General features: G+C 44.8%; 1 protein-coding gene across 1 annotated transcript in view; it reads left to right on the top strand.

Annotated features, from left to right (window-relative positions):
• PTCH2 (patched 2) overlaps window positions 1-18,516 on the top strand; it is a 61,706-nt gene extending 43,190 nt beyond the window's left edge. The window contains exons 7-23 of the mRNA XM_056867651.1: window positions 2,773-2,894; window positions 4,294-4,441; window positions 5,482-5,613; window positions 5,728-5,883; window positions 6,660-6,752; window positions 6,871-6,996; window positions 7,537-7,655; window positions 8,049-8,451; window positions 9,285-9,597; window positions 10,204-10,346; window positions 10,629-10,809; window positions 11,248-11,531; window positions 13,551-13,688; window positions 13,917-14,059; window positions 15,664-15,763; window positions 16,086-16,334; window positions 17,826-18,516. Of these exons, the coding sequence (XP_056723629.1) occupies window positions 2,773-2,894; window positions 4,294-4,441; window positions 5,482-5,613; window positions 5,728-5,883; window positions 6,660-6,752; window positions 6,871-6,996; window positions 7,537-7,655; window positions 8,049-8,451; window positions 9,285-9,597; window positions 10,204-10,346; window positions 10,629-10,809; window positions 11,248-11,531; window positions 13,551-13,688; window positions 13,917-14,059; window positions 15,664-15,763; window positions 16,086-16,334; window positions 17,826-18,239 (3,264 nt within the window). The 3' untranslated portion in view covers window positions 18,240-18,516. The remainder of the gene's footprint in view (window positions 1-2,772; window positions 2,895-4,293; window positions 4,442-5,481; window positions 5,614-5,727; window positions 5,884-6,659; window positions 6,753-6,870; window positions 6,997-7,536; window positions 7,656-8,048; window positions 8,452-9,284; window positions 9,598-10,203; window positions 10,347-10,628; window positions 10,810-11,247; window positions 11,532-13,550; window positions 13,689-13,916; window positions 14,060-15,663; window positions 15,764-16,085; window positions 16,335-17,825) is intronic.
• The last annotated feature ends 6,493 nt before the right edge of the window (window positions 18,517-25,009 follow it).

Raw genomic sequence — 25,009 nt, forward strand, 5'->3', positions numbered from 1 at the left:
TGCATCAGCATTTCAGTGAGCAACAAGCCAAGCTCCATCAGCTTCTTTAGAGTTAGCCTGCCAGGCGGCTGCCAAGGTCTAACCCATCTGTTTCTAAAGCCTTTTCTCTAAGTTACTGACTCCTTATGTGTACTTGGTTCCTGGAAAAGATATTGCTTGGAACGCTGGCTTGAAGTGCTTCAAGTGCTACATAGAAATATGCATGATTTGAACACATTCTTTAATGATCCAGGTAATATTTTGCACCTCCCATTAAAAAAGAAGCCAGATGAGAGACTAAACGCTGCACTAAGATATGTTGGACAGCTGCGGTGGTCTGTCTGTAACAGCCTGGCTGTAAAAACAGAAGTGGTGATATTACAAAGTGTGCTCATTAGGAATCCTGAATACTTTGCAGAATGGATGCAAACTTTGCCATCTGTGCAAAAAATTTAGCAGATGACAAATGTTAATCAGGGGCAAGACGTTTACTGGCAAATTCCATTGATAAATGAGCTAAAAAAAACATATGAGTGCCATTAATTGCTCTTCAGACAGGCTCCTCGAGAAGTGGGCAATTTTTCTACCATTCACAGCCTCTGCTTCAATTCAGTAGCCAAGGTACACATGAAGTACATTGACACAAGACTGATATATGCTAAAAAAATAAATAACATTTTGCCTACAAAAAGTGGAGAGGATTTTCTGGCCTGGACTCTGTGGGAAGTGACAGTAGACCAGAAGATCCACAGGACTCTTCAGATTGTAACATCTGTCCCAAACAATAGGATTGCTTCCTTCACCCTTGTCGGGGCTTAGGAACCTCTTTTCAGGCATTGTGTGCCCAAAAGGGCGGAACTAACCGTGAGGTTCCCCCCGTTTCCTTCGCTTCGCCCTATATGTGCCTGTGAGGGTCGGGGGGGGGGGGGAGGACCTGGAATGCGTGGCTCGGTGCCAGGGAGGCAGAGGCTGGACTGGCGGTGCTGATCCAGGCAGACGCAGTGCAAGCGCTGGCCAGCAGGTGGTCATAGTTTGGAATGTATCCCAGAACAGATGGCAGCTTAGAAGCTTTTGGGGAGGAGGAGGGGGAGGGAGCAGTGCACACGCACACACAGCGCATATGACCGAGGGCAGGCGCAGGGAGAGGGAGGATGGGGTTGCAGCCATAATTCCACATTTCCTGGCTTGAAAGCCAGACTGTTATCATTATGGCTATCCAGTTTCTCTCGCTGCCACCACAGGAGCAGGAAGGAGCTGCCTTTCGGATTGAAGGGAACACCCAGTGTGCCTGTGGGCAAGCGCTCGCACACAGACGCTCGCACACAGAAAATCGTTGGCTCTTTCGGTCAGAATGGGTTTTTTCAAATGCAACTCCCTGGCCAAATGCTAGGAACTTCTTTTTGCTGTATTTGCTCATCTTCTGAAGTCTTGACAAACCAAAATAGTTCTCCCTGAGCTCTCTAATATCACAGCTAGAAAATCTTAGATATCTGTGGGTTTGCCTTTTGGTTTCTGTGGGTAAATATCATCAAGGATTGACTGTCTTGCATTCATCCACTTGACATTGTCCAAATAGGTTTGTTATTCTTGGTGCTGAATATATGGAACTACTGCTGGGGGGTTATGTAAAGTGACTATATAAAGGCGTGAAAGATACGATCTGTGTGCTTCTGGAAGCTGTTTGAGATATGCTATACCTTAAGAGATGTGTGTTTGGATCTAAGAGTTTCCTGATTTTTCTCGTTGCTTGAGTGTTTGTTGGACTGCATCTTCCTAGATGTGGTTTGCATTGCTGCATTAAAGACTGACTGATTAACTGAATGCGGCAGGGTGATGCAGCCAAACTGATTTATTTTTTTGGCTTGATTCTCTAAGAAATGCCTAGATCAGGACAGAACCAGTAGGGAGTGCTGTTATATAAAAGACAGAATTTCCTAGACCCCCTTAACTCTGTTTGCTGCCTGTGCATAGAGATGGCGTGCTTTACAAACACTTTGGAACTCTTTATAGATAATTATGGCAGTGGCTTTGGAAACCACATTTTTCCATTTTGGGCAAGCAAGAAAGCATTGCTCTTTCCCAAGTAATGATTGTATCCAGCAATCTTGTCTGAGGAAGGCAGTGTCAGATTCAGATTATTGCCACAGCAGTCCCTTTTTTACCCCTGCAGAGATGGTTCTGGGCATCAGGGGGCTTGTATAGACACAAAGCCACATGTGTCAGGAAACTGCAGTGAGAATGGGGGATGGAGGTGAAATTTCCCCACTCTTCCACCAGCACAATCCTGTTGGATACTTGTTACCACTCTTTCTGCTGAAAATGTGTGTATCCTGCCTTTCTTTTAAAAAAATACCCATATTTTGGTTGCTCCAGGGCCAAAGTCACTGAGCTGAAATGGGGATTGTGGTTGCCAGATTTAAATTTACAGAGCAGAGAGCAGAATGTATCCTCTCCAGAAAAAAACTCAGACTCCCCCCGCCCATTATTAATAACTAGTTGAATGTCCATCTCTTGTGATGTTTGCAGGGACAGCAGAGCTTGTATACTGGCTGGACCTGTGCAACTCCCCTGTGTGATCCTTTGGGTTTTGTTTTATTGGCCAGCTCATCTAAAGTCTAAAGCAAAACATAATTTATTCTGAATCACAACTTCCCATCTTTTTTTGCTGTAAATGTGTGTGCTGATACAAGACCCAGGAGACAGGAGAAGTGTTATATAGTCTTCAGTACCCATCTAAACTCCCTCAGTTAATGCTGTGATCTTACAGTTGCTTCGTCTTGCTCCGCTCCCCAGGAACCAGACATTCCCTCTGAGCTCACAGATGGCTGCCACGGCTTCTCTCGAAAATACATGCACTGGCAAGAGGAGCTGATCCTGGGTGGGACAGTAAAGGATTCCCAGGGCAAACTACAGAGGTAAGTGTGTATGTAGAATTGACCAAACTCCATGCCCAGCAGAGGTCTCTGACCATGAATAACCCCAGATAGCTGAGGAATTCTTCTTGCAGGGTGGATGGCTTTCCCCTGCAAGCTGGGCAATTAAAGATGACTGACAAAGTTGTTAACCATGAGTTTTATTTGGGAGGATGGGAGGATGGCTTCCAGGAATTGATTGGACTCTTATTCCTCCTCTTTTTCACGATTGGGGCTGGTGGTGAACTGCGTCCTGAGCCAGCTTGTAACTTGATGCAACGGAGGTTCATGTTTTTGAGGACGCCGGGTGCATGCCCGTGACCTAACCCTAGCAACAACTGGCAGGTGTTTCTGAGCTGTGGGATTTATGCTGATCCCTGAAACTCTGACTGTTGTCATCCATTGAATCCTGAAGTTCCCTCCCTGCCCCCAAACCCTTCTAGTTCATGTGTATGCCATCCCACAGCACATACTCCAGCTTGTAGCAATCCACCTCCCTGATCCTAGAGAGAAGCTCAAATGTGCTTATGCTAGTATGAATTTTGGAACTGGGTGTATGTATATCTGCTCTGTACACTGCTTACTATGATGGGCCTTTGTTCAACTTTGAAACAGACACTGCAATTGACCATATGGTGGATTGCATTCTGCACATTGGTGGAAACAGTATCATCATGGATTTTTCTTACACCACGTTGTTCCTGCCAGGAGGGACTTCTCATGTATGGGAGTGTCCTTTGAGCTTTTCATGCTCAGCATGGCAAAGAGTTGCAAAACTTGGCTAAGCAATGGAAAATAGGGCTGGGAACAAGCTCTGGTTAAGGGTTGCTCCTGATGCTACCTATTCTTGGTCTCACGATGCTCATATATGTATGTTGGAAAGCTCAGAAACAACAAGTATGAGACATGCTTGACACTTATGGTGTTACAATATCTATCCCTTTCTAGCGGCTTCCATGAATTTTCACACCGCAACCACTTGGGCTGCTTTTACAGTACATGCTGACTTTTCTTGTACAGGTTGAATGTGGGGTGAACCACATGTGCAAATCAGTTGCCACCAGCACAAGCCACAGGCTTGATAGCAGTAAGCTGTGCAGCTTTTCTCATACTGTGCACGGTGCACAGCTCAGCAGTTTGTTTCTGTGGCAACTGATAGAGCACATTGGTCCGTTTTATGTATGTTTAGCAAGGGAGGAAAATATCTGCAAGAGCCTTAAAAATGGACTTATCGGTCACTTTTGAATGGACACTGAAGGATGCTGGAAACCAGGGCTTCTGGCTTTGGCCTGGAGCACTGGAAAGACAGTGGGTCCTCAGTTAAAAGGAGTCCTGTGTCCTTTCCCTTACCAGCACTGTGAGCAATAGAAGGTGTCTCTGAGTCAGCTTTTTTACTCTCTAGAGCTGAAGCCTTGCAGAGCATGTTCCTGCTGATGAGCCCACGGCAGCTTTTTGAGCACTACCGGGATGATTATGAGATACATGACATCAGCTGGAGTGAGGAGAAAGCAGCTGCTGTCCTGGAAGCCTGGCAGCGGGAATTTGTTGAGGTGAGATGCGATGAGTGGAAGAGTAGGCTGTGGCAACAGCATGGGGACCGCTGGATGCAAGTGAGATGTGAGGAGCAGGAGACTGAGTATATGAGTGACAGAGCAAATGCATGGGCAAAGGCTAAAAAGGGTGAGGGGCTGTGGCTCAGTGGTAGAGCCTCTGCTTGGCATGCAGAAGGTCCCAGGTTCAATCCCCGGGATCTGCATTTAAAGGGATAGGCAAGTAGGTGATGTGAAAGACCTCTGCCTGAGACCCGGGAGAGCCGCTGCCGGTCTGAGTAGACAGTACTGACTTTGATGGACCAAGGGTCTGATTCAGTATAAGGCTGCTTTCATGTGTTTCATGCGTGTGACTGTGGAAGGGAGGATGCCAGAAAGAGGTGCAGAAGTGCACAGAGGTCCATAGATGGGCAAAGCACAGGGACGGGAAGCAAGAGAATTAAAGAGGGGATATCATGCAGGACTGCATGTAAAAATGCATTTGTAAACATGTCCGCTTTTGAGGTTTTTGTGTTGGAAGAATAGGGAAATTTTTCCAGACTTGGGGTGGGTGGGTCAGTTAGATAAACAGCGCAGAACTTTGGTGCATGATAAGAATAAGAACTCTTTGACATCTTATGATTCTTTGGCCTGATGACATCACATCAGTTAGGGAAGCACATTCTTACAAGCTCGTATAAAGAAGTCTCATGAACGTGAATAGGTCCTGCACAGTGATACGGATGGACATGAGCGATATGCTGGGTGCAAGGGTATCTTTTGAACAGTAGATAGAGAGCAGATGCCTCCCGGGAAGTTGCTCAGATACAGTCAGTGCTTGTGAGTGGAATCAGTGTTTATTGTAATTGGATTGGTTTGTAGGGAAATGGGCTATTTATAAGTGGATTTTTCACGAGAGTGTGCAGGTGGCAGTATTATGGTAGCCCTGCAAACAAATCTTGTGCATTTATGTGAGAAGGATTGATGTATGAGTGGGAGCTAAGCTGTCTAGATTATGGTGTTCCTCTCCCAGTTATCTCACATGACTTATTTCTTCCCAGCTGGCCCAGGAATCCCTCCCTGCAAACTCCTCCCAGACTATCCATGCCTTCTCCACCACCACACTCAATGACATCATGAAATCTTTCTCAGATGTGAGCGCCATCCGCGTTGCAGGCGGATACCTCCTGATGGTGTGTAGCAGCCTTTTCCTTCCTACCTTCCTCTCCCTGTCCCATTATGGACCATTGTGTAGTTTCTCACCCATACCCTTCTCCTCAGTAACTATGGCTCTCATCTTTCTGCAGTTGGCGTATGCCTGTGTCACCATGCTGCGCTGGGACTGTTCCAAATCGCAAGGTGCCGTGGGCCTAGCAGGAGTTCTTCTAGTTGCCCTTTCAGTGGCAGCAGGACTTGGACTGTGCTCCCTACTGGGAATCTCCTTCAACGCAGCGACTACACAGGTGTGTCACTCATTAGCCCTTGGAGAGGGCAGTGTTGACTTTGGATAACCTCTTTGCTCTGCAGTGGATCCCTTTGTGTTCTGTAAACAGCAGGATGTTCCGTCCATCCACATTTCTCATACTGTGCAATACTAAGGCTGTGTTCTGCCTCATTGTCCTTACCCAATGTTAAAGGATGTTGAGTGGCAGAAAGGAATGTCATGACGGAACACTTTCCCTTCGGACTTGGGGCTGTCCCTGAGATTCCAGCATGGCCATGACAGTACCTTCAGCTGCCATAGGACTCTCTCCACCTGCATTCTTCTTTTCATTCAGAGGTGCCACAGAGGACAGCCACAGAGTCATAAGAATAGCTGTGTTAGAAGAGTTCACTGCCCACTTGCACAGAGGCAAGCTAACTATTGAGGAATGTGGCTCAAGTAAACAGCAGGAACAGGCAAGTTGTGCCTCAGCCTCAGTGCCTGCCAGGCCAAGAATAGGTATAATAAAAGCAAATCCAGTTGCCTCAAGGATAGGTTATGCCTTGTGCTTCAGGAGAAGGCAAAAGACCCATGAGGCCTCCAGCTATTGAAAAAATATAGGCATCATTGAGACCCTGAGCATGAATGCAGAAGTAAACATTTGTAGTGGCTCTGAAACAAACTCCAAATCCCTGTGCTCCTCTGTATTGACACCCTATAGAAATATTGCTGTCCCTGCATTGCCTGACATTTGTATTTTGTAAGACAAGTCCTGACCACGCCCCTCTAACTGTGTTTCTCTCCATATCCACATAGGTGTTACCTTTCTTGGCACTGGGCATTGGTGTGGATGACATGTTCCTCCTGGCACATGCCTTCACCGAGACCAGCCAACACATCCCTGTCAAGGTGAGAACTTTTCCCTGTTCTTGTACCTGTATTTGGGTTCCTGAGTGCTGCTGGTGCATGCTCATTTCCCCACCTTTCAGCCTGCGCTAATTGTTTCATTTGCTTCTTTCCAACACAGGAACGGACTGGTGAATGCCTACGGTGTAGTGGCACCAGTGTAGCACTCACCTCTGTCAATAACATGATTGCCTTCTTCATGGCTGCCCTGGTGCCCATCCCAGCTCTGCGAGCCTTCTCTCTGCAGGTAAGCCCTTCCCACTAGCATGCATAGAAACAAAGAGCTGGAAGGGACCTCCAGGGTCATCTAAGTCCAACTGCCTGCACAATGCAGGAAATTCACAACTACTTTCCTCCCACACCCCCAGTGACCCTTGCTCCATGCCCAGAAGATGGCAAACAAACCTCCAGCATCCCTAGCCAATCTGGCCAGGAGGGGAATTGCTTCCTGACCCCAGAGTGGTGATCAACATTACCCTAGGCATGTAAGAAAGGGCCACAAGAGCCGAGCACTGACTCATCCCTTCCTGCCCTCCCGCTCATGATCTGCCTAAATTCACAGAATCAGCACTGTTGTCAGATGGCAATCTAGCCTCGGCTTAAAAGCCTCCAAAGGAGAGCCCACCACCTCACTAACACTAGTGTTCTTACAAATGCAGTGCATTCTGGGCACTGGTACAGGCAAGAGAGCAGCCCATCTTCATAATGAATGCAGTGGCTCAAAGTCTTCAGTGTGTCTAACAGTCATTATGATATCATTTTCCCCCCATTTTCTTGTTTTGCAAAGGCTGCGGTAGTGGTGGTGTTCAACTTTGCCATGGTTCTGTTCATCTTTCCGGCTATCCTGAGCCTGGACCTTCACAGACGTGAAAACAAGAGGCTCGACATTCTTTGCTGCTTCTACAGGTACAGTCTTGGGAGTGAGATGACGAAAGAGTTCCCTTTCCTGGGACAGCCCTGTGCTCTTCAGGATGAGGCTGGGCTCCATTCTGTGGGAGCTGGGGGCAGTTGTTGGGGAAGCCACTACCCTTCAGCCCTTTAAGCGCACACCACCTACCCTTTAAGAGCACATAGGGAGCGAGGTTGGCCACCCCTGCCTGCTTCTCAAAAGCTCTCTCCACCTGCTGAACAAGAGAATGGAATCCCTTTTGTGGTCGCTTCATTCAAGTACTGGGGTGGATCCAACACTGCTGGACCCACTCCACCATGTCTGAAGAAGCCAGAGAAGCCTAGCGGCATGGGCACATGGTTAGCTGTGCATGTTTCCTGCAGTTTTTCAGTATCCTCTTCTTCCTACAGCCTCTGCTCCTCCCGCATCATCCAGATCCAGCCACAAGAATATGCTGACGCAAACGACAACCACACTGCCCCCACATTTCCACATGGACACCCAGCCCTGGCCACCAAGACGCGTATCACCACCACGGTGCAAGCTTTCACCCAGTGTGACCCTTCTGGGCGACACGTAGTCACCATCCTCCCACCTACGCAGCACGTCTTCACCACCCCATCCACTCTGCTCCCTGCCAACCCAATGGGTTCACAAGTCTTCACTCCTGCCAGCTCCACTCGTGATCTCCTGGCACAGGTGGACGAGGGCAAAGTTGCCCAGGAGTGTGCCCCACTGCCCTTCTGCCGATGGAATCTCTCCAGTTTTGCTCGAGACAAATATGCACCCATTCTTCTGCAGAGCCACACCAAGGTAGGCAGCAAAGAGTTGCTCTGAAGACTTTTCTGGAGTGCCTTGGTCTATGATGGAGGGGGAGGGGGAAGGAGCACAGTGTCCTAGGGAGCCAGCTTATAAGGTCCTCCTGTATAAGCTGGATGCCATCCAGCAAATGAGGATCAGAAGAAAGTTCCCTTTCCTTCCCGGTTACTTGGAGATGAGATCTGCATTCCAATTTGGGATGTATCTACTGTGCTGTCTGAGCCATTGGGAATATTGTGTTTTCCCCTTTGATTGTGTCCTGCCCGCCCAATCCAGAAGCAAAGTGTAATATACATTAAAGCCAATCTGGAGCACATATTTGATATCCACGGTAGCCGTTCAAGGCTTCACTGTCTTCTTAGTCAATCTGTGTACATTCAGTAAGGGATGGGGATTCCATGCCTTTCTTAGACGCTATGGGGTGAAGTCAGTCCCAGAAAATCCAGATAATCCCAGTCTGGAATTCTATTTGAAGAGAGATGGGCCAGACTGGGGGTGGGAGAGCTGTATCTCCCTTAATTAATTAATTAATCAAAAGAAACACTGATATGGTCCTTGGCATGGGAGGCTCCCCTCTTGTCAGTTTTGGTGCTGTTGCTCAGGGTGTGTGCTCTCTAGCCCCAGAACACGACCAACTTGAACATACTACACTTGTAATGTAGAGAATGAGCATAGATAGTCACAGCTGTCCAAGCAGTTTCTTTCTTGGCTGAGGGGAGGCCAGTTCTCTAAAGAGCCATCATGGAAAGACCAAATTCTGCACAAGGGGAGGGGGAGGCAGAGATCTAATTGCACCAACCTTGACTCTTGTCTTCCTGCTTTCCCAGGGAATCGTGGTGGCCCTATTCCTGGCACTATTGGGTCTGAGCCTCTACGGCACAACCAAAGTTCACGATGGGCTGTACCTGACAGACATTGTCCCACGAGGCACAAAGGAACATGCCTTCATTTCAGCTCAGTTCAAATACTTCTCCTTTTATAACATGTTTGTGATAACCAAGGGTAGCTTTGACTACCCCAGCTCCCAGGAGGCCCTCTATGGCCTGCATCAGGCCTTCAATGCCATCCAGTATGTAGTGCGTGATGAGAACCGCCAGTTGCCTAAGATGTGGCTGCACCACTTCCGGGATTGGTTACAAGGTGAGCGAAGGACTTGGTCGGCCCTCTCTTGGCTTGCACTCTCTCTTCCTACAGAAGCAGAATGGGATCTCCTCTCCCAGCTCTTGGTACTTGAGCTGGATGCTCTTGGATTGAACTTTCTTGTGGCTGGGGAATGTGCGGGAGCTTGTGCCAAGTGTTGGCCCAGCTGCTCCTAGGGGAGGGCAAGCAGCAATCGTGCTCAGGATAGCAGTGTTTTAGTCTGTTGTACATTAATTAGCTCCTAAGGACAAATCCAGAAGTTCTCCAGCTCACATAGGCGCAGCTTTTACATTTCACATTCACACTTATGGGTAAACATAAGTTATTTGTACACAGGTGTGATGAGTGTGCATGTATGTATCCCTTCTTCAGACATCCTTCCACCTTGTGTTATTGTTAGCTCTGTTCCTGTTTTTCTATAGTAAGGTCAGGAACAATCCCATATCTTGAAGGCCTTGCTGTGGTTTCTGCTAACATGCTAAAGCACAGGGATAGAAGCCCTTGAAGAGGGGCGAAATAATCATAGCTGGTGCATGACGCTCTTGCTTCTAGGCCATATGTCCCACAAAATGGTGGTCTCTTACCTGTCCTTTCCCTATTTCCCAGGCCTGCAGGCAGCCTTTGACCGAGACTGGGAAGCTGGACATATCACTAGGGAGAATTACCGCAATGGCTCAGAGGATGGTGTCCTGGCTTACAAGCTCCTCATCCAGACAGGAAACAAGAAGGAGCCCTTCAATCTAAATCGAGTAAGTACTGGGGGGGTCAAAGACATATTGGAGAGGGGAGGAGGGAGGAAAGAGTACTCACAAACCTGTAAAAATTAGTCATGAGTCCTTGATGAGCCAGGAGGGAATGCAAAGACTCCTGCTGAAGGTGGATATGGGGGAGGGGATCTTCCCCCACAGGTATTTAGGAGCCCCTTAACAGCTGGTGGTCTGCCCTTTCCTTGCAGGATGCTAGAGCCAGTGTAATAGCAACTTGACCAAACTCTTTCACTGACTTCTCTCACTCTCCCATCTGCCCCACAGCTGACAACTCGACGCCTGGTGGATGAGAATGGGATCATCCCCCCTGACATCTTCTACATCTGCTTGACAGTGTGGGTGAGCAATGACCCCCTTGGCTTTGCTGCCTCCCAGGCCAACTTCTACCCACCACCGCCAGAGTGGATCCATGACAAGTACGACGCCACTGGCGAGAACCTTCGAAGTGAGTGCAGACTGCTGTCCCATTCTCATTCAGTGTTACTGTTTCAACCCTACCCCTCATCCCATAGTTTTAACGAAACCTTGTTTCTGCATGTTTCCCACATTTTCAAGCCATGCCTAGCTTCTTAAGTGGTTGATTGCAAGCAAACAGAACAGTTCCCCTTACGCCCTAAAGATGGGAGTTGGGGGCAGAAGCTTACTGTACCTGAGGACTGTGGCTCAGTGGTAGAGCATCTGCTTGGCATGCAGAAGGTCCCAGATTCAATCCCTGGCATCTCCAGTTAAAGGGACTAGGCAAGTAGATGATGTGAAACACCTCTGCCTGAGACCCTGGAGAGCCACTGCTGGTCTGAGTAGACAATTCTGACTTTGATGGACCAAAGGTCTGATTCAGTATAAGGCAGCTTCATGTGTTCATGGCTACATCTCTTTCTGACAGTCCCAGCTGCACAGCCCCTGGAGTTTGCTCAGTTCCCCTTCTACCTCAATGGACTGCGGCAGACATCAGACTTCGTAGCAGTTATCGAGAGTGTTCGTGCCATCTGCGACGAGGTGGCTCAGACACATGGTGTTCTCAGCTACCCTAGTGGCTACCCTTTCCTCTTTTGGGAGCAATACATTGGCCTGCGTCATTGGCTCCTGCAAGCCCTCAGCATTGTGTTGGCCTGCACGTTTCTGGTGTGCACCCTGCTGCTACTCAACCCTTGGACTGCCAGCATCATTGTGAGTATTCTCCTTCATAAACAACAATATACAGAAATGCCTGAGTTTCCAATCCTAAACTTTATATGCAGTAATGGTGTAGTATTGTTTATCGAGACATGCTTATACAATATTGTGGCCTATATAATATAAATCTGTCTGTTCTGGTTGGGTTTTTATTCTCTGGTTCCTTTTTTGTGACTATGCCTTGTCAACAGGAAAGGTTTCTAGCCCTCATAATTAGGACAGGGAACTCAAGAAACTGGGGCAGGAAAATTATATGAAGCTTGCTGTGGTCAGAGTGTAGGACTTCTGCTCTCTGCTCAATCCCCCATTCCATTTTCCTTCTGCCTCTTCTTAATACTGTCATATGATTTTTCCATCTCTTATAATTTATACTATTCCAGTTATGCAAAAATATTGCTACTCAATATTATTAAAGAAATAAGGTGATGTAATAGTTTGCATAATTTATCCAGACTGCAGAAATGGAGTGTCAGATTTCTGATTTTTGGTGTTGACATCTAGACTTCATATTAAATATTTCATTTTTTACACTGGCACATACTATTTTCATATACGTGTGTTAATGAATTTATGCATGCATCAAAATATTTGCCAGGGTTTGTATTCACAGCTGGGAACTAAGATTGGCCATAGATTCATATTACATGTACACAGTGGCACATATATATTTGCTTAAACCAGATCTGTATCTTTCTGTGTTGTCCCCAAGCTTCTCTCCTTGGTGCTGAAGGGGTTAAGCATATGTGTGATTGGCCTTCACACCGCTGTCCAAGTGCCTGTATTAGCATCCTTGTCCACATGTTTTGATGGGATGTTTGCAATTCTGCTTCCCTGCTGTTTTTTTTCTTTTCACCCACCATATTAATTAACTGGGATATAAAGTATCCATTGGAACTTTGTTGTATTAATTAATAATTCACAGGTCACACACATCTCTGTAAGGCACATAATAATGAATGTTAACTATGTGTTCATAAATAATTATCACATACTCACAACCACGCCTGTATAAATCTACTTTGATCATTAATAGTCTTACTGTGCAATGCTATGCAGTTACTCCAGTCTAAGCCCATTGAGGGGCTGTGGCTCAGTGGCAGAGAATCTGCTTGGCATGCAGAAGGTCCCAGGTTCAATCCCCCGGCATCTCCAGTTAAAGGGACTAGGCAAGTAGGTGATGGGAAAGACCTCTGCCTGAGACCCTGGAGAGCTGCTGCTGGTCTGAGTAGACAATACTGACTTTGATGGACTAAGGGTCTGATTCAGTATAAGGCAGCTTCATATGTTTATGTGTTCATGAAATGAATGGGCTTAGACTGGAGTGACTCTCATTTTGATTGTACTGTTAGTTTATAGTCCCCATCCACAATCCATTAGCATAATGTCCATATGCTTGTCTGTTTTTGTTTACATTTTTACTAGTATATCACTAATTGATTACATTTTCCCATGAGGTTTTATTATTGCACTAGAGAAACTCAAAATCTGCAATGAGAAATCCAAATTATATGCTTAACATGAAACTCCCCAATGGCATATGCTTGCACACATAAACTTCACTTTTATAGTTTATTATTGATGCCATATCTATTTTTAGGAAGTTTCTTAGGTGAAAGTGGGAAAGGAAAATATGGGATACTGCAGGAAGAGAACAGGACTATGGGACTCAGTAAAAGTCTGGGACAAGGAATTGTGCAGGGTCTATAAACGCTTAGCATGAAACCAAAGTCTTTGCAAACATAAACTCTTTCTGGTTTCTGGTCCTATAGGCACTCACCTCTGTATTCCTGTCTAATAGCTAATAGTTTAAAGAAAACACCTGAAAAAATAGATTCATAAAGTTCTACCTATGCACAGCAGGCAGGCAGCATCTGTACTTGCACCGCCTCTTAATGACTGTGTAGTTCTGTAGGTTCCTGTTTACTGCTGTTGTCACCAGGCTTTCCTTCATTATGATTACTGACCAACCCTTTTGCATGACACAAACTGACCGGACTTTTCTGTCTGATTTAGGTATTTGTTCTGGCCATGATGACGGTTGAGCTCTTTGGTATCATGGGCCTGATGGGCATCAAACTGAGTGCCATCCCTGTGGTCATCCTCATTGCCTCTGTGGGCATTGGTGTGGAGTTCACTGTCCATGTGGCACTGGTAAGTAAGCAGTCACACAAGCATGGTTCATTGTGCTGAGGCTAGCTCCAGCAACAGGCACCAGAGTTAGTGTCCAAGGACAGATTTGGGCCTTGGGTTCTTGTCCTATAGAGCCAAATACACTCTGGGGTTGCATTTATCTGTTGATGCCATATGATGGTTGGCCAGTCTGTGAGTGCCTGCTTTGATGAGTTCTCAGTTCTGTTCTAACTGTCCATCCTTCCTCAGGGCTTTCTCACAGCCATCGGCAACCGGAATCTGCGCTCCACCGTGGCTCTAGAGCACATGTTTGCCCCTGTGATGGATGGCGCTGTCTCCACTCTGCTGGGTGTACTCATGCTGGCTGGTTCAGAATTTGACTTCATATTGAGGTACCATTTTGTTGCTTTCTTCTCTCCTTATATTCCTGTACTACACTGGGCCATTGCAGGCTCAATGGCAAGTGTTCCATGGGCCAGACTCTAATAAGATTTAGGAATCCTGTGTCTGGACTGCTACACTTTGCCACTTTCAGAGGGACAGTAAATCCCTCTCTCAGGAGAGTGAGGCTGGCTGGAATGTCCCTTCTGCAAGACATTCCACAGATGGAAAAAGTGCAGAAAAAGGAAGCAAAGATTATTATAGGGTTGAATCACCATTCCTGTGAGGAAAATTTAGAGTCTAAAGCTTTTCAGTTTAGAAAGAAGACAATTGAAGGGAGGACATGATAGAAGTTTAGAAGATTTTTTTCATGGAGTGAACTTGGTGAAGGTGGTGGATGATAGATTCAGAACAGACAAAAGGAAATTCTTCTTTAATCAATGAGTGATTAAATTATGAAATTCACTGCCAGTGGATGTAGGGATGGCCATTAGCATAGAGCCCTTTAAAAGGGAGTTCAGACAGATTCATGGATGATTTATCAATGGCTACTAACCATGGTGATGGGAACCTCCATATTCAGAGGCAGTAAACCTCTCAATACCAGTGCTAGGAGGCAACAACCAGGGGGAGTCCTTGTTCTCTATGCCCTATTTGTTGGCTCTGCAAGGCAACTAGTTGGCCATGGTGAGAAACACATTGCTGGACAACACTGACGATCCAGCAGGGCAATAATGTTCTTATAGTATATTCCTAGTCCAACTATATAAGATGGAGCCCTTCTTTCTCTCTGAGCCAACACAACCTTCCTAGAACTGCCATACATTCAGGACTGCTGGGGAGGTACCAGATATGGAGTATTTATCCATTTGTAGGTGAATGATTTAACGTCTGGCACTTTCCCCTATGTTTAATTCATGTTTTCTGCATGTGTATCAGTCTCACAAATGTATGCGCATTCATTCTCTATGCATACATCAGTGTATGTGACCCAGACCATGGACATTATAGGATATAAGTCTCTGGTACAAAAATTTGTAGGGAGCCCCGTGGCGCAGAGTGTTAAAGCTGCAGTACTGCAGTCAAAAGCTCTGCTCACGACCTGAGTTCGATCCTGACGGAAGTCGGTTTCAGGTAGCCGACTCAAGGCTGACTCAGCCTTCCATCCTTCCGAGGTCGGTGAAATGAGTACCCAGCTTGCTGGGGATAAAGGGAAGATGACTGGGGAAGGCACTGGCAAACCACCCCACAAACAAAGTCTGCCTTGGAAACGTCGGGATGTGACGTCACGCCATGGGTCAGGAATGACCCAGTGCTTGCACAGGGGACCTTTACCTTTTTTTTAACAAAAATTTGTGCACATTCAGGTATTCACGCAAACAAGCCTACACATGTACAACATGAATGTATATGTGTGTGAAATATAACAAGTTGAAAGCCCTGATTTCTGCCACCATCTAGATATAAACATGGCCATAGAACTTCTATATACCTCAGCTAAAGGGATGGGGAAATAAATCAGGGGAAGCAATTATGCAATCTTAGGACAAGGGCCACCGTTACATGCAGATGACTTACACACAGGCAATAATTGAACTTCTTCTCCCCTTTCAAGGTATTTCTTTGCGGTGCTCACCATCCTGACAATTCTAGGGCTGCTTAATGGTCTGGTGTTACTGCCTGTCCTGCTGTCTATCATTGGCCCACCTGCTGAGGTAAGAGAACTCCCATTTCTGATCACTTTGTTCCAGTAGAAAGCTATGGGGAAAGGCTAAAGGAGTTCTACATCTCTTTGTCTAATCTTCCCAATAGATTAAGGCAGAGGGAAGTTGATGAACCTGTCCACATTTAATCGTATGCTTACCCTCAGCAATGAGTAAAGAAGTTTGGTTTTCAACTACCATCAGTAGGTTTCAGAATCTACTGTATTGAAGGGAATTATTTGTGCTTAGAGGCTGTGTTTGGAGGCACACAGGTTAAAGACCTCTTGTTTGACTTCCTGTTCTCTGAACGTGCCTTCTGTTTTCCATCATATAGGTCACACCTGCAGATAACGGTAGCCGCCTGCCCACACCCTCACCTGTTCCCCCTCCCATCAGTCACCACAGTTTTTATGTGCGCCAGCATGGTGGCGCCGTTGCTGACTCCTCTGACTCAGAGTACTACTCGGAGAGCACTGGAGCATCAGATATTGGTGAAGATGATCGGAGCACCTACATCATCCCCCCAACTCAGTCACACATCTTGGTCAAGGCCAGCAAAAGCCCCAGCTTCCCCAAAATCACAGTAAGTGCCCATCAGTTGCCGGGGGGAACCGAATCTCTAGCTTCTCTGGATGGACGACATGGTCTAGTTCCATGAAGGAGAATCCAACTTCTTGGATAGGGTAAAACTACATGCGACTGTGGTGTTCAGTGATTGCAAAGCAGCTGCAGTGGGTGGAGAAGTTACAGATTGAGGCCTCGGTGCTGGAGAAAGGTGTTAATTCATCCTTCTTGTGTCATTTAACCATTTGAAAATGGCCTCTAGGCTGCTGTTAGCATGTACCCACATTGTACCTGTCTTCTTTCCATACACATAGCTAAAAGCAGTTGGGGAGAGGAGGGTTTAATTGAAAAAAATAGGTGGGGGAAATCACCCGCTCCTTCCCCAGTGCCATGGCCTCTATCTGTATTGCACATAAGGATGCACGCACACACAAACACGGCTGCTTTTTAGGGCCAAAAGGCACATTGGAGGTTCCAGTCACACAACTCCAGCATTGTGTAGTTTGATCCTTAGCAAGTTAGAGCAAAGAAACTGGGAACTGAGGATCATAGACTTTTTCTCTATGTCACTCTGCATCTCAGCAATAATGGCTGACACTGGCTGATTAAAAGTCGAGGCTCTAATGCTGGATCAATTAAGGCTTTAGGTGGTGGCAAGGAATGGTCACTGAAATCCCTTATTCATTGCTTATCACTCAGCACGGCATCTTCCATTCTTGATGCCTGAGATCATTCTGGTGTAGTATTAATGCTTTTCCTTTTGAAAACACTGTGAAATATTTTAATGCCTTCTTGCTTAAACACCTCCCCTCCCACAGTGTATTCTTTTCTCCTCTTCCAAGAAATGTGAAGGCCCAGAAATACATTAAAAAATCAGGGAGGGATTTTTGTTTTTAGGATTTTCTTCTAAGTTTTTCAAGTGAAAAGTTTGAAATTTTGGGGAGCATTGGAAAAAAACCTCTTTGAGATAGTGTCTCTATTGGAATGAATGGAATGTTTTTAAGACAAGGTTTTACTAACTCAGAATGTGTATTATGAAGATTTGATGTAAGACTATAGCAATAGAAAATGGTTGTATATTCTGTAGACACATACAACATATTTTCAAGCATACGTTTATTGTTTAGATATGACTAATTTTGTCCACAACTAATATGCTATAAACAGTGTTTTCAATGTTATAAAGTTTAACTTGATATCCAGTTATGCTGCTAGTCCTACTGTGGCTGTGTGATACCATTTCTTTTCAAGTAACACACTTTCTTTTGTTCACCATAAAATGGGTGCCTTCTGTTTTCAACTTTTACTTTTCTCCCTACTTATCACATGGCAAAAACTAAGATACGTATGGTAAAGTAGCATACGGTACAGCAGCTTCCTTCCCCCCTACACGCACGAACAAAAACCACCCTGGAATATTCCCCCCCCCCCCATAGCTTCAACGTTTCTGGAAAGCTTAGATCTATGCCTGTACACAGTACATTGACATCAGTCTCTTTCGTCTCGGCAGGTGGTGAAAAGCTACAAGACAAGCCTGGAGTCACCTCTGTCACTGTGCAGCCCAGACTGGACTCAAACCATGACCACTGGAAGCCACTTAATATCGTCCACCACAAACGTCAAGGAACCTTCACAGCAACAAGAGCAGCCCAACCACAGACTAGGGCCTCAGCAGGCTCGGACTGCCCCCCTTCCCCTTTGGACCGACCCCCATGCCCACCGTGCCAAAGTGCCACCTCTTGGGACATGTGGCTCCTTCACCACAGTTACAGCCACTGCCTCAGTGATGCTGGCTTTGCACCCATCGCTGCCCGGCTCCTGCCGGGGCTATACACATGAGGGTTTTGAATCTGACAGCCCTGAGGAGCCTGGCCTAGTCCTACCTGACACATTGGAACTGCAAGACTTAGCCCAGAGATCTTAGCTTTTTCCTTTCACTAGGCCAAGACCCTGATTCTAGATTCCCACCTCAGGGATAGGATGTGCACAGCATCCCAGGTGGGAGCAGGGGCCCAGGTTGTTCTCTCATACATCACGGACTGTGAAGCAGAATGGATATGTGGAAGCTCCAGAACAGTAATCTAACCATCTTTAGACATAGACAGTGCCTTTGCAAACTGGAACAAAGAGATGAGATGAGCTACTGCAGTTATCTGTCCAATGAAATGGATGGTGGGTACTCCTAGCACCTGGTACTCCACTCTCCTATATGTTGTTTTTGTAGGCATATCTGCCGCAAAAATGTTTGCTGGGCCCCTTGGTTGCCAGGGTGCCTGGATCCAAAACACTCCCAGTTTGTGTCTTTATGTCAGACTGATGACTGATAGAGCATCGTTTGTACTTACCTACTGACAGGGAAAGTTCCAGCTCGCAATATGGGAAGTGGAAATAACTATTCCCCTTAAGCTACGTGAAGCATTTAATGGCTGTCATTGGGGGAGAGCATCAAAACTGTCCAAACACCTACCCTCCCGTGGAGAGAACAGGACTCAACTTATTTGTGGGGAGCTTGCCCACATCATGCTGCTATTCTTTTATTTTTTATTAATATTAATATTATTATTATTATAAGCTGTATAAAAAGATTCACAGTTCCCCTTTATAATTATAATAATTATTTTTATTGTTTTCACAGCTCCCTCATTAAAAAAAAAAAAGTGGCGGTATCCCTTTAAGGGGAACACCCGGGTGAGGTTGTAGTGGGGAGAGAAGCGCCTCCTGGGAATACGGAGTGGAGGGAGCATGCAATGGAGGGGCACAATGTGTCTTAACGTTCTATGCAAGCTGTGTGGGACAGGCTGTGCTTTGCTCCTCCCACCAGCACAACTGCCTGTGCCGGTACCTGTCCTGTGGCTGTTTGAAATTCAGTCTCCTCCCTGTCATACCCCACGTTGCTAAAACCTTCCTGTGTGCCCCATTCTTTAGCTTGCTTACATCTTTGTCAGCCTTAGATAGTCCATCACTAAAGTGCCCCCCTAAGCACACCTGCTTGAACTGTCTATTGGAGGTTTTAGCCCCATCCTTCCCTAATAATACCAGCGTGGCATCATTTGTGTCCAATAGAAGAGAGAAAGAGAGACTTCTGTCTGTTCAATTTGTTGTCTGTAGAGATCAGAGCTAAGACTTCTAGAAGGGCAATTTCTAGAGATGTGGACTATATCTGTCTCCTTTCTAATTCCATACTTCGGGAGGTGTTTTGCACGAGAGATTTTGTACTATGATGTTGATGTACAAAATGTATGGTACTACACTGTTTATGGAGTGGGTGTTTCAAGTGGGTGTTTGAGGTGGCTGGATAGAACAGCATTTGTGTATGAGAGTAGGGTGCACTACAGCTCTTTGCCCTTCTAACTGAGGGAGTTTATGGTGGGTCACGTCAGGTTCTCATTGGGTTGTTAGTACTATTTTGGTTCGCTTCATACATGATGTTTTTCCTATTCTGAGTTGTTTTCCTAAGCTGTGTACTTGTGGCATAAAAAAGCCTTCAGAAACGATGGCCTACAGATCCTTCCCTACAGAAATGTTTTCTGTACATGAAAAAAACAACTTTGTGTGTGAAACTATCTTTTCGCTTGAGCCCAACTAGGAGTTTTTAAGGTGACAAATGTCTCCCTTTCAAAAAATATCCCAATGTGGCTATCAGAGGGGAAAGTGTACCAAGGGAGAGGCAAGGACTGAGTAAAATGTTCTATTTCCTGCCCAAAAGAATGAGTTCTGTGGTTGCAGTTTATGTTTCAGAAGTCTGTCTTTCTGGTTCGGCTTCACTGGCTGAAAATCCAGAAATGAACTATCACTTGGCAGCAAAATTGGTTCTAAAGGACTAGTTCCATTTCTATCTGATATGCTCCGTTTCTCCATAACCAAGTCAAAATTGCTTGATGGAAGGTTTCAGTTTTTGCATTCTACTTCAGGACAGAAATCCGAATTTTGCATGAAATTTAAAGTGCTGTTTTCTGGCCAACTCTGCCCTGGGCATTGCAAAAATAATGGCTCTCATCCTCTGAATTGAAACACAAAACTTTCCAGATTAAAAAAAAATATTAATATGATTATTCTTTCTGGCCTGCTAAAAAGGAAATAGAGGCAAGATGGCAGCTAGTACAACAGTCTTGATGGGCCATGATCCTTTACATGATGTCACCAACAGTATTGAACTGCTGCCGCTCCATGATTTAGTTTGCATCCACTGTGGGTGTATGTGTTTTTATATACTATATGTTCCATTCTTTCATATGCTGGTTTTTGGAGCTGCTGGAATTCTTCTGTTTTCAGCAAGTGCTTTGATGAGTACAAGACAGTAGAAAGAAAGCTGAAATTCTGATAATTTCATTACCAGCATAATTGCCTCAGCTGAATAAACAGTGTGGGCAACTGCTTGGGAAAACCCTAAAAGGGGAGGGATACCATTTATTCCAGGTACTAGACACTGTTGTCTTCTTGAGGAAGAAACAGTCTCCCAACCCAACTTACAACAAGATGCAGGGACGGAGAGAAAAACAGCAATTTTAGCCCTAACCAATAGTAACAATAGCTTGAACTAGCTCTGATTACAGATTTGGGGACTGTAAGCTTCAAAAAACCACCTCAAATTACAGAAGTTGTTCCACGTGATTCTGTACAAACACTAGACACCGTTTGCCCTCTGAATGATGTACTGATATTGGTGCGTTACAGTTTCTCTTCAGAATTTGATAAAATAAGCTGTGCAGTTGAGTTCAACTTCTTGCTGGCATGATTGTTCCCCAGGGGCTTTATGTCAAATTTTGGACAAAATGATGTGCCGCCTTGGACTCAGTCACCACAGCCAACTAACTGACTTACAAGAGACCAATTCACCTTGAAATCCATTTCCCCCATGATGTCATTCCTCTGAAGCCCGAGCACTTTAAACCCCTCTTTTGCCCCAAAACTGCTGTAATTTCATTCTACAGCTTACTCCAGATTCCTTATCCATTGCTTGCTGCCAAGGAAGATTCTGGTGAGGTTTTCTCATTTTGGTTGTGTGAACTCTCTTGGCAGTTTCAACAGGATTACATTTCCTGTTGAAATAGACTGAGATGATTCAGCTAAAAGCGACCAGTCTTTTCTGCATTCTGAAGAGGTTTCCCTTTACGTAGGAGTTTGCCACATGACAAAGGTTGACCCATCCATTTGAATTTGTTGTCTTCCCATCATAAAACTCTACTGTCAAGGTTAGGATCTAGCAACATCTGGCCTGTCTACCCACTTATCCTGCTCCCCCTTACAGTCATCCACAGCCTAAAAACATCAAAGTGCTTCTAGGTATCCCGTGGTAGAAATGGTGCTTCCCTCCCCACCCTAAGACTGGGACCAGCAAAGCATAAGGGAATGGTGGAAATGGGGCATGTTGTATGTTCATATGTGCATTTGTGTGTGTGTGCGTGTGAGTATGTAGAGGCTTGCTGGAGACCTTTTAACCTGAAATGTTGTCATGCCATCTAAATTATTTATATGGAAAAGAAAAAAAGATTTATTTTTGTAGTTTGTACAGACCTCTAGCCTTACAATGGAAGTTTTATTTTTAAAAGTAAATATATATTATATATAAACATACGTTCTGATGGTGCCCATCTGCTGTCTTTGGTTTTTACTGGGATGGGGGATTTGTAGTGTATGTAGATTTGTACTCAGGAATGCATGTACCTTAGGCTCACTCCTTAAGGAAATGTGTGCTTGTGAAAACTAGCAGTCTGTGTTTGTGTGTGTGTGTGTAATATGTATACAGCTGAATATGTTTTGCTCCCACAAAGACCATTGCTGCATGAAGAAAATGTGGATTCCACTTTAACTACATAAAATGAAAAAAATATTTTAAAGTATAATTTGCATATTTTATTATGATTGCCCTGTTTGAATCATGATGTAGAATGTTTGATGGGCACAAAAAGGGGGTGCGCCCTCAAGATAAATGATACAAGACCAAGATGAAGGCTCAAAGGAAAAATATAAACTTATTGCAAGTGAAATGCAAAATCTTTTGGGTAAATACCTTATATTGCAAGATATTTAAAACACATACAAAATCTGATACATGTTAATACATTGTGAGACTCTGCACTATGTATTTGTTTCAAATCTTACTCATATTTGAACTAGAAACTTACAGGACATGAATTGCTACAGGAAGCAGTCTAAGGTTCTTCAAAGTGGTAAATCAAATATTTGCAACTGAGTCAAACTTTGCTACCACAGGGCAGAAAATGAAGTAACAATTTAATCCAGTTTTGGTTACCTGATTACTGGGACTTATTTTCAGCCGCCTGTGGCAATTCATGGTTTACAAAAGGGTGTTTTTTTTTTTCCAAATCTGAGGAAGATTCTACATGAGTATATAATCTGGAGTCTCATTATGTTTTGATGTTTATGGTATAAACATTTCTCAGATCTTGTAAATGGCTGCATGTTTTTCAAGACGGGTGACAGAGAAGTAGGAAGGAACTGGAACAGGAGATGGAGGGATACCAAGGCTGTCTTCAGCAAGTATTGTGCTCCCTTTAAAAAAAAACTTATGTACCCTGAATGTTAACTCTCTCAGTATTATCACAAGTAATGTCAAAACAGCTTTTTAGTCCGCAGTGTCATTGGGCTGAGACAGTGAAGAGAGACAATTTACAACCAAATGTAAATTTCTATTGCATTTTATCCTCTCCTTCCCTCCAAGGAGTTCTTTGTAGTTGGGGTACTTTTTTCATGCTAATTACAGTAGCCTAAAATGCAATTAAAAAGAAGCATTACATGTAAAAAAACACCCCGACCCTTTCAATTGTTCTGCCAACAGCAAACTGAAAGTCAAAGGGTCAGTGTTGACATGGGCAAAGATGGGTTATCAAGGAGGGAAGGGTTCTTACAGGCTAAGTCAAATGATACAAGAGCAAGATGAAGGACCAAAGGAAAAATATAAACATGTATTGCAAGTGAAATGCAAAATCTGGGTAAATAACTCAGTAACAGAACAACTTGTCCAGTCATTGGGAGAAGGAGCCCAATTAGAGCAATTCTGCTGCACCATTTTTGCTCACATGAGAGCTTAAATATATAACAGCACACCAAAATTAAAAATGCACATAAATTTTGTATCCAAGAGATACAAAAAAGTATGGACAGAGAATTATTATCCTACTGGTGAAACTTTCCAACAAAATCACTGTGGATTTTGTATTCTGCAAAGGAAAAACATTGCTTTGGAGTAGGGCCATAGTCATACCAAATCAGTGACTCCACATGCATTCTCTCTGAAAAAGATGCTGCATAATCCAGATGATTTTTTAAAACTGTCCTGATTTTTTTCTTCTTTCCCTGCTGGATTTTTTAATGTAAAAAACAAACTTTTCTCAATTATTGAGACTATTGCACATTTCAAATATGCATGAATGGACTTAATTCAAGTCCAAACTATACCAGACACTGGAGTTGTGTAACTGGAATTTCAGATGTGTGAAAAGCAACCACGAGGCCCCTCTTTATACAAGTTGAGACCATGATATTGGAGAAGGGAAATTAACTTTTCCCTCCATCACCATTTCCCCAGCTGAAAATGCCCTCCAAGTTGTCCTAAACCCAAGTCAATTAGCAGAAATGCGCGTTGTGTGAAAGTGCAAGCAAGTTTATCAATGGGATATACATTATTTTTGCTCCTTTGGAAACTGGAATGTACGAGAGATGTTCTGGAGGACAGATTCTGGCCTTGCTTTTAGCTGTATCGTGCTGGGAGCACTTGAAGCATTATGCGTTTGGAAGCGTGGCCCAGGCATGATAGGACTCAACCCTGTGGTTGCCCTCCCTGGCATGATCAACTCTGCCCTTCATCCCCATCTTGGCAACGGCTGTTCAGCAGCTGCTTGGTGGTATTTATTTTTCCATAGTGTGTGCAGGAAGCTAGCACATAACAGGGCATGGGGGGAGTGTCTTGTCAGCAGCCACAGGGACCACAGCTGAGCAGATTCCACAAGCAGAGCAACAAACAGAGGAAAGAAAAATAAACTGAAACCAAAGCTCACACACATAGCATTGCAGACTCGGCTGCAGGCTAGGGTATTGATCAGAGGCACTCTCCCCGCAAAGCCCATATAGAATCATAGAGTTGGAAGGGACCACCAGAGTCATCTAGTCCAATCCCCTGCCCAATGCAGGAAACTCACAGATACCTCCCCCACTGTCCAACTAGGAGCCTCTGTTCAATAGGTTTACCTAGAAAACTGCATATGGTAGCATCCAAAACAGAATCCACATATAAATATTTCCTGCTTTAGTCTTTCCAAACTTGCTCTCTTTCCTAGTGTATAGAAATATCTACCACATGAGTCTATGACTAGACTCCCCTCCCCCATTAAAAAAGCCCCAAATGCAGTTACCTGTCTTTCTTCCTACAGAGCTAACTGCAAGTTCAGAGGAGCAATTTACGTACAGAAGAGGCATAGGAAGAAAGGATGAAACACTCTCTGGCTGTATCCCCCCATCACTGAATACTGCGCAACTGTTGTGTTATACCAACCATTTACAACAGGATTATCCTGTGTGGACAAGCCAGTCCCATTTCAAATAACTGTTACCACTGAACGATTGCACAATATCTAGAGATGCTTAGACCTAATATGGACTGCTCTGGCTATTTGTTCATTAAAGAACTAGACCAGTCAGAGCTTGAACTGACAAATCAAACTCAAAGACAGCAAC

Source organism: Euleptes europaea, chromosome 2, assembly GCF_029931775.1.
Source record: "Euleptes europaea isolate rEulEur1 chromosome 2, rEulEur1.hap1, whole genome shotgun sequence".
NCBI lineage: Eukaryota > Metazoa > Chordata > Lepidosauria > Squamata > Sphaerodactylidae > Euleptes > Euleptes europaea.